Source organism: Artemia sp. Qi Xiang Cuo, chromosome 16 (assembly GCF_049724085.1).
Source record: "Artemia sp. Qi Xiang Cuo chromosome 16, ASM4972408v1, whole genome shotgun sequence".
NCBI lineage: Eukaryota > Metazoa > Arthropoda > Branchiopoda > Anostraca > Artemiidae > Artemia > Artemia sp. Qi Xiang Cuo.
In genome coordinates this window covers 40,622,365-40,638,112 of record NC_142809.1, presented here as the reverse complement: position 1 = coordinate 40,638,112, position 15,748 = coordinate 40,622,365, and the positions used below count along the sequence as shown (strand labels likewise).

Genomic DNA, 15,748 nt, shown 5'->3' with positions numbered 1-15,748 from the left:
CTTCGGAGGATGCTCATTTGGTCTGATATTGAGCCCTCTGGTCCTTTTTCATAAGTTGAAAGTGATTGGAGAGCAACCAGCCACAGGGAGTTAAATCTGGGGTGCTAAACGCCTAGCCCCCTTTGAAGATGATTCTTCAAACGGTTATCTTAGAACCGTGCAGACTGCAATTTAACAAAAAAGTCAAATACTGCCCTTATTTTAAACATTGAACAATTCATAATCTAACCCCCCCCCCCAAAAAAAGGAGAAAAAACAACAAAAACAAAGTGACTTATGAAAAATATAGTAAAGTACAGTAAGTATCGTCAAAGTTTTAGATTTGGGCCGTACAGACTGTCCGAACATGCCTGAATCCCTTGTCTTCTTTCTCAAAAGGTCTGAGTCTTTTTTAGATAAATTCCTGTGTTTGAGCTTGCCTGTTATTGGAAAAAAACTGAAATGATTCTTGTAGTTGTTTTGCTTAATTTTATCGATTCTTTATATATTATATATATTTCTTTTTAGATAAACTTTGAAGATGTCATTGCTGAGCCTGATGCTGCACAGGGAATTGAAGCAATATGGAGAGGTGTATTTCTAATCTTTACCGGTGTCAGATTTTGGGCTTACAGGCTTTTAGCCCTGTTCTTAGCTATCCCTATTGCCTTCGTGTGGGCAATTGTGTTCACACTTATCACATTCGTGTACATTTGGATCGCTACACCCTTTTTAAAAGTGTTTGACATACTACTGAATATCATAAGAAGGGTAAGTACAATTTTTTCTTGGTAAATTGTATTTTTGGAAGGGTAAACTTAGCGTTAAAAAAAAGTACGAGGACAAGGGGGGGGGGGCTGAATTGAGTGCAGGTAAAGCTGGATCGAATCAAAATACATAATATGATAGGCAAAACAAAAAACAGCAATAAATAAGCCTCTGGATTTCAGAAACTAATTTATCGATTTGTTTGCAATTTCCTTTAATCTTCACGAATTTTGACTCTAAACTGTTCACTGTTACTTTCACTATACTGTTTGACTCTATACTATAGTTAAGTCTGACCACATTACATTGCGATATCTTCGGATTATTACTATACTTCATCATGTAATTACTATCGAACGATATTCGGTTGAAGCAACCCCCCCCCCCCCCTCCCTGATTTGTGTCTACCTGGTTCTAGTTTTTCATTTACACCATTATGCTAATACCAATATTAAAAAAAGATAATATGTTATTTTAATTATTCAAATTCTGAAAATTTTGCAGCCAAACTATAACATGACAAACACGCTTTCTGATGAGGAGTTTTACGTAACTTGCTGTTCCTGGCAGAATATTTACAACAATAATAAGAACAAGCATTAATTTTTATTCTTCTTATAATACAAATACAATTCTTTTGATGTCTTTCAACTTTCTGAAAACTCACTAAGAATTTCAAGAAAAACAATTCTTAATAGACGTTTGATATTTTCTTGGACAGGACTATTCCACCAGTTATTAGAAGAAAAATAAAGGTTTCGTCACCATCAAATTTCGAAGAACATTTTTGAACAAATTTCGAAGAACATCTGGTTGAAAATTAGCCCAATCTGTCGTCAGTGCATATTTTAGATTAAAATATAAGCCACTTTATGCACTGTTCCCAATGGCTTCAATTAAAAAAAAATCATGGGTGGCAAAATGTGTTTTTTTTGTTTTGTTTTGTTTTTTAATCCAGGGAGAGGGAACCTATCGTTTATTTTCAATTTTTCCTATCAGATTTAATTTTTTCAATATATTATCCAAAAAAAAAATCCTCCCCCCCCCCTCCCCCAATTGACACAATTGAATGTCCGCATGTAGCAGAATGGTTTTTAAAATAATAATTTGTCTCGATGGAATGGGTAATTGCGTTACTTAATGCAGTAAGCTTTTGTTGCGAACCAATTTTGGAAACTGCTCCCAGAAGTATTTTAATTGAAACTTCTTTTTCAGCGGAATCATCACTTAAGTTTACTTTCTTAATCCTACCAGGGAATAAGGCAAACCGTTCTTTTGAAACCGTCTATATTATCGTTAGAATATAAATGTAGCTCTACCATAATTGACATAAGATAAATATCAAAGTCAGTTACGCGAAACATTGAGAAAGAAATGGCTCGTCTGATTCTAATTTAAGCCAAAAAATATCGCCTTTTGGAATTCAGAAAAATTTCAAAGCTGGTTAGAAAAACCAAGAAAAGTAATGGCTCGTCCGATTCTACTTCTAGAAAGAAGAACCGCCAAGTAGAAAAGTTGTAATATTCAAATATGACCTTGATTCTATTAGAATTCCCAAAAATACCCAAGCTAGTTACACGGAACACTGAGAAAGAAACAGTTTTTTTCTGATTTTAATTCTAGCCTAAAAAATATTGCCTGTCGGAATTTTCAAAAATATAGCAACGCAGAGGAAGAAACGGTTCGTGTGCAAGAGAACTAATGCAGCGTTCTAGCTTCACAAGATAACGATGCTATACCCGTAAACATCCTTAGCTTTAGTAATTTCTAACACTTGTCCATATCTTTCATCTCACGACCGTTAAGGACTCGTCGTAGGAAACAGGAAACATAACATCAACCGTCAGCGACAGGATTCCTAGATATGATTACCCATATGTAAAAGAACTTTCATCACAATGTCAAATTGGCTTCCGTGTTTCCGGCTAGACAACGACTTAATACTCTGTAAATATACAACTGAAATCCTGTAAGTTATTGATGGTATTGGAAGTGTATTCATTATTAACATATATAAATGAAAACTCACTCGTCTCCATGTTCCTATTTAAGTTAAATATTGGAAATAGACCTTGCGAAGAATTTTTTTTTTTTTCAGGGAAGGTGGTAAAAGCTTTGAAACATTTTTTTCTGCGTAATATTTTTTTTTGAATATTGCAGTATGGTTAAAATTATGTACTCATATGTTCAAGTTTTTACTCTTTTCTGGGGGAGGAGACTCCTACCCCTCCTCTAACCATCGTCTAGCTACATAGCTGATTAACTGATTTGTCACTTGAAGCTGTATCTCAAATTCAGTGACAAAATGTAACTACGTTTTAGCGTTTAACAGATCCAAAATTGGGTACTTACGTGTTATAGCGACCACACCAAGAAGTGAAGTTCGGTTAATCATGATGAAATATGCCAAAATATAATAATTTAGTAACAAAATTGTGTAAACTACAACAGAAAATTATGGAAAGCAGGCCGCCAGTACGCATTATATTTAATACCTAATCACCTTTATATATTAAATATTTAATTAGAATATACCTGCGTAGATACCGTTTATCTAGCTCAGGCTAAGCGGATTATATCCGAGTGGGCACAGAAAACCGGTTTCACTATGTATCAAGAACAGAATTGTGGTCGCTATAACATGTAAGTACCAAAATTTCTAATAAGTCAGAACAGCAACAGATATATGCGGTATGTTTAGAAAAAAACGCGTTCTTTTGAATATAATGATGGTAGACTACAGGGGTGGATCCAGGTGATGGTGTTAGGGGCACATGCCCCCCCCCCCCCCCCGAACATAAAAAATTGCACTAATTACAGTGTTGGAAGGGTTAAAAACCGATTAGGGAGTGACATTTTTATTGGTATCCCCCAAGGCCGTATCCAGGGGTGGGGGGGGGTTACCCGGTTTGAACCCCCCCCTGAAATTTTTGACCGAGTTGAAAATAAGTCGAAAATTAGTAAAACCTAGGTAAAAATCAGTATAATTAGCCGAAAACTGGGTCAAAAATTAGTAAACCCCCCCCCTCGAAAAAAAATCCTGGATCCACCCTTGGTATCCCCCTCTCCGTACCCAAGTATTAATCCTGTATCCATCCCTGGAAGCTTTTTATACTCGGCGTTGGCGAATCGATATCCACATGTTGCGTATTAAACGTTCTGGAAGCAAGCGTTTTGTCAGTTTTGCACCCTCCTTAGCCAGATAAGGGGTTTTATCTTTCATAAAATGTATTTAAATGCTGCCCTAGTAGGTAGGGTGCCTAGAGACACATGCATTCCTCGTTTACCTTGCTACCATGGGCATAAGGAGGGGGGACAGCTGCCCCCCTAGACCTTCAAATTTACATTAGATATGGCTGAAAAAGCGGATTGTTGGAAAAGCAGTTGATAAAAGGCCCTCCATCACACTATCGACTGCCCCCCCCAGAAAATATGCTGGCTACGCCCATGCTTGCTACCGATTGTATGGAGACACTTTCGATAGTTTGCTGCTCCCTGGAGCATAACTAAAATGTCTCGATACTTCTACCCTGATTGCTTCAATATAGTTCAACTCTTAACACCCCCCCTCCTCCCAAAAAAATCACTGGCGATGGGGAGGCTACTTGCCTTCTTAAAATATAATTAACAAAAAGAAAGAAAACTAAACAAAGAAGACAAATTAAATAATATGCCTAAAATAACGCAAAAAAATTAATAAATTACTTAACTAATGTGAAAACTATTCACAATTTCTATACTTTCCACAATAATAATACCAATAGAAACAACAATAATAATAATTAAAATATGAACCTTTCCCCGATAAATATTTCTTCATTTTACTTTTAAACAACCCATGGTGCCCAGGAACCCAAATAATCTATGGAATTGAGCTCCATAAGTAAGCCCTGAAAATCTGATAGGAAAGCTGACTCCGAAAATCTGACAGGAAAACTGACCCTGAAAATCGAGCAGGAAAACAGACCCTGAAAATCTGTCAGGAAAACTCCCTGAAAATCTGGCAGGAAAAGTGGCCCTGGTTCCCCTTGTATGCGGAACAACACAATCATCTGCATGACGAGTGTCATACCTATGTAGAGATCTATCATCAATAAAGTAATCACAATCGTAAATCACTTATTCCTAACTGGTAATCATGCTAGTGTCTTATACTAAGCTTTTTTTTCATCAAGTTCAAGTATTGCTTCTTCTGAAGTATCTGAACGTGTTTACGGCTAGACTTTAAGCAACTGAATTGAGAGATAAGCCCTTTTAGACATGAAAATGTTACTGGACCGGTACTTGAACGCCATTTGTAGATGCAGAGCTAGATTTTTCGCGGTATTTCGTATCAATAAAAAGTAACTTTTGTGAATTAGTATATTTTCTATTTTGGTAACCTCTTAAATTATTTATTTCCACGCAATATCATTTGATCTTCTCAGAATTTAATGCTGGTTCTTTTTTTTTTCAGGTTTGGACCGGCCTGGTTATGACTGTTTGCGAACCATTTGCACTAGCCTTTGCCTCAGTGTTTTCAGGCATCCGTATAAAACACCAATCCAAACCAGATTCAGAGGTTTAAACTTGCAAGTAATGCGTGTTATGTAAATACTTATGAATAGCAGTGAGTGGCCCCTCTAAGATTGCTTGTGTTTTTCTAAGTGGCAACAGTTTTTTATCTTTAGGTTTTAAAATAAATTTTGTTATTCTTCTTTTCAGTTATATATAATAAAACTTTTAAAGGTTGTGCTTTTTTTTTAGATAAGATAAGATAGATAAGATAAGATAAGTTTTATTCTTCATTAAATCCACATACAATATTACATGTTATTAATCCCTCAAAGGCTCATTGGCCTGTACAAAGATATAGTTTTTTACTCTTCTGTGAAGGGGTCTTACCGACTAGGAAATTTGGTTTTAAATCGAGCCAAGTAGTCTTATGCAACACAAGGTTCTGATCGCATAATAACAGACAATAGGAATTTTATTACCTTTATTCTGTTATAAAGGCGGATCTAGAGCAAAATCTTGGGGGGGGGGTGACAAGGTTGCGAGTAATAGACCAAATTGACAATTTTATTGAAAAAAGGGATAAAGAAGAGAAAAAAAATGAGGATGCCAGAAAAATATTGGGGGTGGGGGGGCACGATCAATAGCAACCGAAACTAAAAACGGAATTTTTATATGAATAGATACAACAAAAGAATCAAGTATTATGCTGAAATACACAATATTCATAAAATTTGATTCATTGGAAATGTATAGTTCTAGTTCTCTTTTAAGAGTCAGAAGTGATGGAAGGCAACTAGCCCCCTCCCTGGCATCCTCTTTTCCCCAAATGCACCCGATCGGAATGGTGTATAGCCATTTTATCACAATAGTTCAAAGAGTATATAACAATGTCTTCAAGGTGAACACAACCCCTCAGAGCCCAGGGGCAAGGGTTGTAAGTTAAGCCCAGGGGGTATGTAAGGTTTTTGTGGAACGAGTGGTCGTATAAACTTCAGATCCAATGGGGCTTATTTGATTGGAAGTCGGAAGTTCTAGAGCCCTTTTTAAGATTCAAAATTGAATGGAGGGCAACCCCCCCCCCCCTAAGCCTATCATTCCCCAAAACACACCCGATCAAATTTTTAGGAGATCTATTTTTTTCAGCATTATTGAAAGATCCATAAAAATGTCTTATGAGATGTCAACTTCCCCGCAGTCCTCAGGGCAATTCGTTTGTTGTTTACATATGGTATATGCTATTGAGAAAGACATTATAAATACATTATGGTATATACTATTTTGAACTTGATTTCCAAACAGACGAAAGACATTCAGGTGAGCCTTTCAGAGAATTTTAAGTAGAACTAAATCAAAACACGTTATGTGTGTACGAATTGTGAAAAGGGCGTGGAGTGTATTAATTTGGAACTTTCAGGAAATGATAAGGGAGGTGACCAAAAAGGTAATATTTGCATACTACTACTACAGCTACAACCACTACTACTACCACACTGCTCCATTTAGAATATCAAGGGGAAATCTGAAAAAATAAAAAAGAGCGTATCTCAACAATTGTTTTGGGTATTAAGTTGGAACTTTCGTAGGATGCTTAAAGGGAAAGATAATCTGACCAAAAGGTAAATATACACGCTGCTACTAATACTATTATATCTGCTATATTTACTACTACTACTACTATTGCAACTACTTGTAAGGTTAAGAGGATTGAGATGAAAACTTCAAGAAGTACATAAACAAACAGGTTATCAAAAGGACATATGATCAATGCAATAACAAAAGCTAATTGTTTTAAGTTGAAACTTCCAAAACTTGATTAGAGGTATGTTCAACTGACCAAAAGGCAATATGTTAATGCTACTGTTCCTTCTGGGATAACTGCTATGAAAATTAATACTACTATTAGTGTGACTACTATTACAACTATGCCTAATAATGTTCTTTAGACTTATGAGGTCGGTGTGTAATTTGAAAATTGAAAAGACGTGGATAAAATTAACTGGATAAATTTGAGGTTTTCTGGCATAAACAACAACACTGGGAAATTTTCAAGAAAATTTGGGGGGGGGGGAACTGAATCATAAGATGTCATCTGTATGCAGGTTGTCAAAAGGGCGTAACAGCAATATCTTGAAAACAGTTTGGTGTGTGAAGTTGAAAATAACAATGCTTGTGGGGGTGGTTGAATTAGTCAAAGGGAAATATTTGCATCCAAGTTATACTGCTTCTACTCATATTACTACTACTGCTCCTATTATTACTACTGCGAATGCCACTAAAGCTGAGGCTAGTACTATTAATTCTACTGCTACTACTATTGTAATTGAAACTAAGGGTATTAAAGCAAAAAATTTGGAATGTATTGAAACTGCAAGGAACTAAATCGAATCACACTATTGCCACACAGGTTGTCAAGAGCACGTATCAGAAATTATGCAGGAAGTTGAAATGGTATTAGGTTGAAATTTTCACTGTTTGTTGAAGGGGATGCTGAAGAAACCAAAGGTTCTATGCACATACTGCTAATATTGCTCTGCAACTATTGCTACCACGCAAGCTAAGGGTATTAAGGCGTAGCTTTTAAGGAATTTTTAGGCGGATGTTAAACAAACTATGAGTATATGGATTTTCCTAAAGGTGGTAAAACAGTATCTCAAGAACGGCTTACTTTATTAAGTTAGACCTTTAAGAATAAGTTGTGGCGGATTGTGAACTAGCCAGAAGGAACTATGTGTACACTAGTCTTATTACCACTACGGTTACTGTAACTCATGCCGCTAAGGCTATTAACTATTAAGGTGAAACTTAGGGAACGTTTAGGGGAGTTTAAATATAACGATTTACTCCTGTGATGACGTTCAAAATAAATTTTTCGTTTGCAATGCTAATCAATTATTCATTAATTGAGGCAGACGCTTTCTTACGGTAAGCGGATTTTGAATATGTACCAAAATCGGGTCGTCGAGTGTTCGACTGCATTCTTCCTCTAGTTCTTGGGGTTAAATTGAAGTTACGACCTTTTTTTCGTCCAGTTTTTAGCTTTGTTGTTGGAAACAAAAGGGCCGTTTTTCTTCATTCTATGGTTTCCTATGAGTATATTTAGTATACTCATTTAGTATATTTAGTGTTAGCGTCTGAATTCTTATGGACAAAAAGTTTTTTTTTTAATTTAGCTAATTAGTTTTGCTTATTTTTTTTATTACGATAAAAGCTTCGTTAGCTCCGCTATGGGTTGATACTGAAGTTGTTTCTTCTGTGTTGACTCAAAAGGGAACCTGAAAAAAACACATATATAATATTAGTCATGTGCTTAAAAACAATTTTTTTTCTGTCATTCATAGCTTACTTTCGTGATACTGAAGTTGTGTCTTCTGTGTTGACTCAAAAGGGAACTTGAAAAAGACAAATACGAAATATTAGTTATATGCTTAAGAATAATTTTTTTTTCAAATAACTTATAACTTACTTACAGCTTTTTTCTTCCGTGTTGACTCAAATGGGAACCTGATAAAAAGAATTATAAATATTAGTCATATGCTTAAGAACCATTAAAAAAAATATTTTATAACTTACTTACGTGAAACAGAAGGTTTAGAACAATATTTTTTTTAGAACAATTAGAACTACACTTTTAAATCATTCATAACTTACTTTCTTCTATGTTGACTCAAAAGGGAACTTGAAAAAGACAAATATGAAATATTAGTCATATGCTTAAGAGCAATATTTTCAATAATTTATAATTTTCTTACGAGAAACTGAAAAAGACAAATGTAAAATATTAGTCATATACTTAACAACAATTTTTTTAAATTATTCATAACTTACTTTCGGGATACTTAAGTTGTTTCTTCTGTGTCGACTCAAAAGGGAACCTGATAAAAACAATTATAAATATTAGTCATATGCTTAAGAACCATCAAAAAAAAAAATTAACTTACTTACGTGAAACAGAAGGTTTAGAACAATATTTTTAAATCATTTGTAACTTACTTTATTCTGTGTTGATTCAAAAGGGAACTTGAAAAAGACAAATATGAAATATTAGTCATATGCTTAAGAGCAATTTTTTTCAATAATATATAATTTTCTTACGAGAAACTGAAGTTTTTTCTGTCTTGACCAAAAAAGGAACCTGAAAAAGACAAATATAAAATATTAGTCATGTGCTTAAAAACATTTTTTTTTTAGGTCATTCATAGCTTACTTTCGTAATGCTGAAGTTGTTTCTTCTGTGTTAACTCAAAAGGGAACTTGAAAAAGACAAATACAAAATATTAGTTATATGCTTAAGAATAATTTTTTTTCAAATAATTTATAACTTCCTTACATGATACTGAAGCTTTTTTCTTTCGTGTTGACTCAAATGGGAACCTGATAAAAACAATTATAAATATTAGTCATATGCTTAAGAACCATTAAAAAAATAATTTATAACTTACTTATAATTTATAACTTACTTAAGAGCATTATAATTTTCTTACGAGAAACTGAAGTTTTTTCTGTCTTGACCAAAAAAGTAACCTGAAAAAGACAAATATAAAATATTAGCCTGAAAAAGACAAATATAAAATATGCTTAAAACATTAAAAACTATTTTTTTCAAATTATTTATAACTTACTTACGTGAAAGTGAAGTTTTATTGTCCATGTTGACTTTAAAGAGAATCTGAAAAAGACAAATATAAAATATTTGTAAAATGCTTAAGAACAATTTTTTTTCAAATAATTTATAACTTACTTTCGTAACATTGAAGCTGTTTCTTCTGTGTTGACTCAAAAGGGAACCTGAAAAAGACAAATGTAAAATATTAGTCATATGCTAAAGAACAACTTTTTTAAATCATTCATAACTTACTTTCGTGATACTGAAGTTGTTTCTTCTATGTTGACTCATAAGGGAACTTGAAAAAGACAAATATGAAGTATTAGTTCATATTATTTTTTTTTAATATGAGAATATTTTTTTAATAATTAAATTTAATATGAGAATAATAATTTTTAGTCATATGCTTAAAAGTAATATTTTTCAGTAATTTATAATTTTCTTACGTAAAATTGAAGTTTTTTCTGTGTTGACTCAAAAGGGAGCCTGAAAAAGACAAATATAAAATGTTAGTCATATTTTTAAGAACAATTTTTTTTAAATCATTCATAACTTACTTTTCTGATACTGAAGTCGTTTCTTTTGCGTTGACTCAAAAGGGAACTTGAAAAAGACAAATACTAAATCATAGTCATATGCTTAAAAACATTAAAACTTTTTTTTTCAAAGAAAAATGGGAAATATTAGTTATACATTTAAGAATATTTTTTTTTTCAAATAGTTCATAACTTCCTTACATGATACTGAAGCTTTTTTATTCCGTGTTGACTCAAAAGGGAACCTGAAAAAATAATTATAAATATTAGTCACATGTTTAAGAACAATTAAAAAAAATCATTTATAACTTACTTGAAACGGAAGGTTTTCTTCCATGTTGATTCTAAGGGAAACCTTAAGAACATTTTTTTTTTCAAATAATTTATAATTTTCTTAACTGAAATTGAAGTTTTTTCTTTGTTGAATCGAAATGGAACCTGAGAAACACAAATATAAAATATTGATCATACAGTTAAGAACATTTGTTAAAAAATTATTCGTAACTTACTTTCGTGATACCGAAGTTGTTCCTTCTATGTTGACTCAAAAGGGAACCTGAAAAAGACCAATATAAATGTTAGCCATATGCTTAAGTATGATTTTTTCAAATAATTTATAACTTCCTTAAATGAAACTGAAACTTTTTTCTTCCGTGTTGATTCTAAAGGGAACCTGAAAAAGACAAATATAAATATTATTCATGTTCTTAGAACAATTTTTTAATAATCATTCATAGCTTACTTACGTGATACAGGAGTTGTTTTTGTTTCTTCTTTGTTGACTCAGAAGGGAATCTTAAAAAGACCATTATAAAATATTAGTCAAATGCTTAAAAATAATTTTTTTCAAATAATTTATAACCTACTTACGTGCTACTAAAGTTGTTTCATCTGTGTTTATTCAAAAGGGAACCTGAAAAAGACAAATAAATATTATTCATGTTCTTAGAACAATTTTTTAATTATCATTCATAGCTTACTTACGTGATACAGGAGTTGTTTTTGTTTCTTCTTTGTTGACTCAGAAGGGAATCTTAAAAAGACCATTATAAAATATTATTCAAATGCTTAAAAATAATTTTTTTCAAATAATTTATAACCTACTTACGTGTTACTTAAGTTGTTTCATCTGTGATGACTCAAAAGGGAACCTGAAAAAGACAAATATAAATATTATTCATGTTCTTAGAACAATTTTTTAATAATCATTCATAGCTTACTTACGTGATACAGGAGTTGTTTTTGTTTCTTCTTTGTTTACTAAGAATGGAATATTAAAAATAACATTATAAAAAATTAGTAAAATTATTAAAAATAATTTTTTTAAAATAATTTATACCCTACTTACGTGTTACTTAAGTTGTTTCATCTGTGATGACTCAAAAGCGAACCTGAAAAAGACAAATATAAATATTATTCATGTTCTTAGAACAATTTTTTAATAATCATTCATAGCTTACTTACGTGATACAGGAGTTGTTTTTGTTTCTTTTTTGTTGTCTCAGAAGGTAATCTTAAAAAGACAATTATACAATATTAGTCAAAGTCTTAAAAAATTTTTATTTCAAATAATCTATGCACTAAGTACGTGCTACTTAATTTGTTTAATCTGTGTTGATTAAATAGGGGACCGGAAAAATACAAATATAAATATTATTCTCGTTCTTAGAAAAATTTTTTATTAATCATTCATAGCTTACTTACGTGATACAGGTGTTGTTTTTGTTTCTTGTTTTTTGTCTCAGAAGGGAATATTAAAAATACCATTATAAAATATTAGTAAAAAGATTAAAAATAATTTTTCATAGCTTAATTACGTGATACAGGAGTTGTGTTTGTTTATTCTTTGTTGACTCAGAAGGGAATCTTAAAAAGACCATTATAAAATATTAGTCAACTGCTTAAAAATTTTTTTTTTCAAATAATTTATAACCTACATACGTGTTACTAAAGTTGTTTCATCTGTGTTGACTCAAAAGGGAACCTGAAAAAGACAAATATAAATATTGTTCATGTTCTTAGAACAATTTTTTAATAATCATTCATAGCTTACTTACGTGATACAGGAGTTGTGTTTGTTTATTATTTTTTGACTCAGAAGGGAATCTTAAAAAGACCATTATAAAATATTAGTCAAATGCTTAAAAATAATTTTTCATAGCTTACTTACGTGATACAGGAGTTGTTTTTGTTTCTTCTTTGTTTACTCAGAAGGGAATCTTAAAAAGACCAATATAAAATATTAGTCAACTGCTTAAAAATAATTTTTTTCAAATTATTTATACCCTACTTTCGTTTTACTAAATTTGTTTCATCTGTGTTGACTCAAAAGGGAACCGGAAAAATACAAATATAAATATTATTCACGTTCTTAGAACAATTTTTTAATAATCATTCATAGATTACTTACGTGATAAAGGAGTTGTTTTTTTTTATTCTTTTTTTTAAAAGAATGGAAAATTTAAAAGAACAATTTAAAAAATTATTAAAATTCTTAAAAAAATATGTTTTAAAAAAAATTATAAACAAATTAAGTGATAATAAATTTGTTTAATATGTGTTGATTCAAAAGGGAACCTGAAAAAGACAAATATAAATATTATTATTGTTCTTAGAATATTTTTTTTATAAAATGTCATATATGACGTTCGATATAAATGAGTTTAGGCTTTATCTTTTTTTGTTTATAATTAGTGAGTAATATGCATACCGTTATTCAATATTAGTCAAATGCTTAAAAATAATTTTTTTCACTATAACTATAAAAAAAAAACTTTCTACTTAATTTGTTTCATCTGAAATTACTCAAACGGTGACCGGAAAAATACAAATATAAATATTATTCACGTTCTTAGAACAATTTTTTAATAATCATTCATAGCTTACTTACGTGATACAGGAGTTGTGTTTTTATATTATTTGTTGACTCAGAAGGGGATATTAAAAATAACAATTTAAAATATTATTCAAATGCTTAAAAATATTTGTTTTCAAATAATTTATAACCTACTTACGTGCCACTAAAGTTGTTTAATCTGTGTTGATTCAAAAGGGAACCTGAAAAAGACAAATATAAATATTATTCATGTTCTTAGAACAATTTTTTAATAATCATTTATAGCTTACTTACGTGATACAGGAGTTGTTTTTGTTTCTTCTTTTTTGACTCAGAAGGGAATCTTAAAAATAACAATATAAAATATTATTCAAATTCTTAAAAATAATTTTTTTAAAATAATTTATAAACAACTTACGTGATACTAAAGTTGTTTCATCTGTGTTGACTCAAAAGGGAACCTGAAAAATACAAATATAAATATTATTCATGTTCTTAGAACAATTTTTTAATAATCATTCATAGCTTACTTACGTGATACAGGAGTTGTTTTTGTTTCTTCTTTGTTGACTCAGAAGGGAATCTTAAAAAGACCATTATAAAATATTAGTCAAATGCTTAAAAATAATTTTTCATAGCTTACTTACGTGATACAGGAGTTGTTTTTTTTTCTTCTTTGTTGACTAATAAGGGAATCTTAAAAAGACCATTATAAAATATTATTAAAATGCTTAAAAATAAATTTTTTCAAATAAATTATAAACTACTTAATTGCTAATTAATTTGTTTCATCTGTTATTATTCAAAAGTGAACCTGAAAAATACAAATATAAATATTGTTCACGTTCTTAGAACAATTTTTTAATAATCATTCATAGATTACTTACGTGATAAAGGAGTTGTGTTTTTTTCTTCTTTTTTTACTCAGCATGGAATCTTAAAAAGACCATTATAAAAAAATAGTCAAAAGCTTAAAAAAAAATTTTTTAAAAAAATTTATAAACTAATTACTTTTTAATAAATTTGTTTAATCTTTGTTGACTCAAAAGGGAACCTGAAAAAGACAAATATAAATATTGTTCATGTTCTTAGAACAATTTTTTAATAATCATTCATAGCTTACTTACGTGATACAGGAGTTGTTTTTGTTTCTTCTTTGTTGACTAAGAAGGGAATCTTAAAAAGAACAATATAAAATATTATTCAAATTCTTAAAAATTATTTTTTTTCAAATAATTTATAACCTACTTAAGTGCTACTAAAGTTTTTTCATCTGTGTTGATTCAAAAGGGAACCTGAAAAATAAAAATATAAATATTATTCATGTTCTTAGAACAATTTTTTAATAATAATTTATAGCTTACTTACGTGATACAGGAGTTGTTTATTTATATTATTTTTTGACTCAGAAGGGAATCTTAAAAAGAACAATATAAAATATTAGTCAAATTCTTAAAAATAATTTTTTTAAAATAATTTATACACTACTTACGTGTTACTAAAGTTGTTTCATCTGTGATGACTCAAAAGGGAACCTGAAAAAGACAAATATAAATATTATTCATGTTCTTAGAACAATTTTTTAATAATCATTCATAGCTTACTTACGTGATACAGGAGTTGTTTTTGTTTCTTCTTTGTTGACTCAGAAGGGAATCTTAAAAAGACCAATATAAAATATTATTCAAAAGCTTAAAAATAATTTTTTTAAAATAATTTATAACCTACTTAAGTGTTACTAAAGTTGTTTCATCTGTGTTGACTCAAAAGGGAACCTGAAAAAGACAAATATAAATATTATTCATGTTCTTAGAACAATTTTTTAATAATCATTCATAGCTTACTTACGTGATACAGGAGTTGTTTTTGTTTCTTCTTTGTTGACTCAGAAGGGAATCTTAAAAAGAACATTATAAAAAATTATTCAAATGCTTAAAAATAATTTTTTTCAAATAATTTATAACCTACTTACGTGCTACTTAAGTTGTTTCATCTGTGTTGATTCAAAAGGGAACCTGAAAAAGACAAATATAAATATTATTCATGTTCTTAGAACAATTTTTTAATTATCATTCATAGCTTACTTACATGATACAGGAGTTGTTTTTGTTTCTTCTTTGTTGACTCAGAAGGGAATATTAAAAAAACCATTATAAAATAATAGTCAAAATCTTAAAAATAAATTTTTTAAAATAATTTATAACCTACTTATGTGTTACTTAAGTTGTTTCATCTGTGATGACTCAAAAGGGAACCTGAAAAAGACAAATATAAATATTGTTCATGTTCTTAGAACAATTTTTTAATAATCATTCATAGCTTACTTACGTGATACAGGAGTTGTTTTTTTTTATTATTTGTTTACTCAGAAGGGAATCTTAAAAAGAACAATATAAAAAATTAGTCAAATGCTTAAAAATAATTTTTTTCAAATAATTTATAACCTACTTACGTGTTAATTAAGTTGTTTCATCTGTGATGACTCAAAAGGGAACCTGAAAAAGACAAATATAAATATTGTTCATGTTC

At 30.4% G+C, this 15,748-nt stretch overlaps 1 protein-coding gene across 2 annotated transcripts in view; it reads left to right on the top strand.

The window, feature by feature from the left end:
* Positions 1-5,479, top strand: part of LOC148942905 (caveolin-1-like) — a 33,804-nt gene extending 28,325 nt beyond the window's left edge. For both annotated transcript variants that reach the window (XM_089101971.1, XM_089101972.1), the window contains exons 4-5: positions 508-750; positions 5,204-5,479. In XM_089101971.1, the coding sequence (XP_088958097.1) occupies positions 508-750; positions 5,204-5,314 (354 nt within the window). In that variant the 3' untranslated portion in view covers positions 5,315-5,479. The remainder of the gene's footprint in view (positions 1-507; positions 751-5,203) is intronic.
* Positions 5,480-15,748: the final 10,269 nt, after the last annotated feature.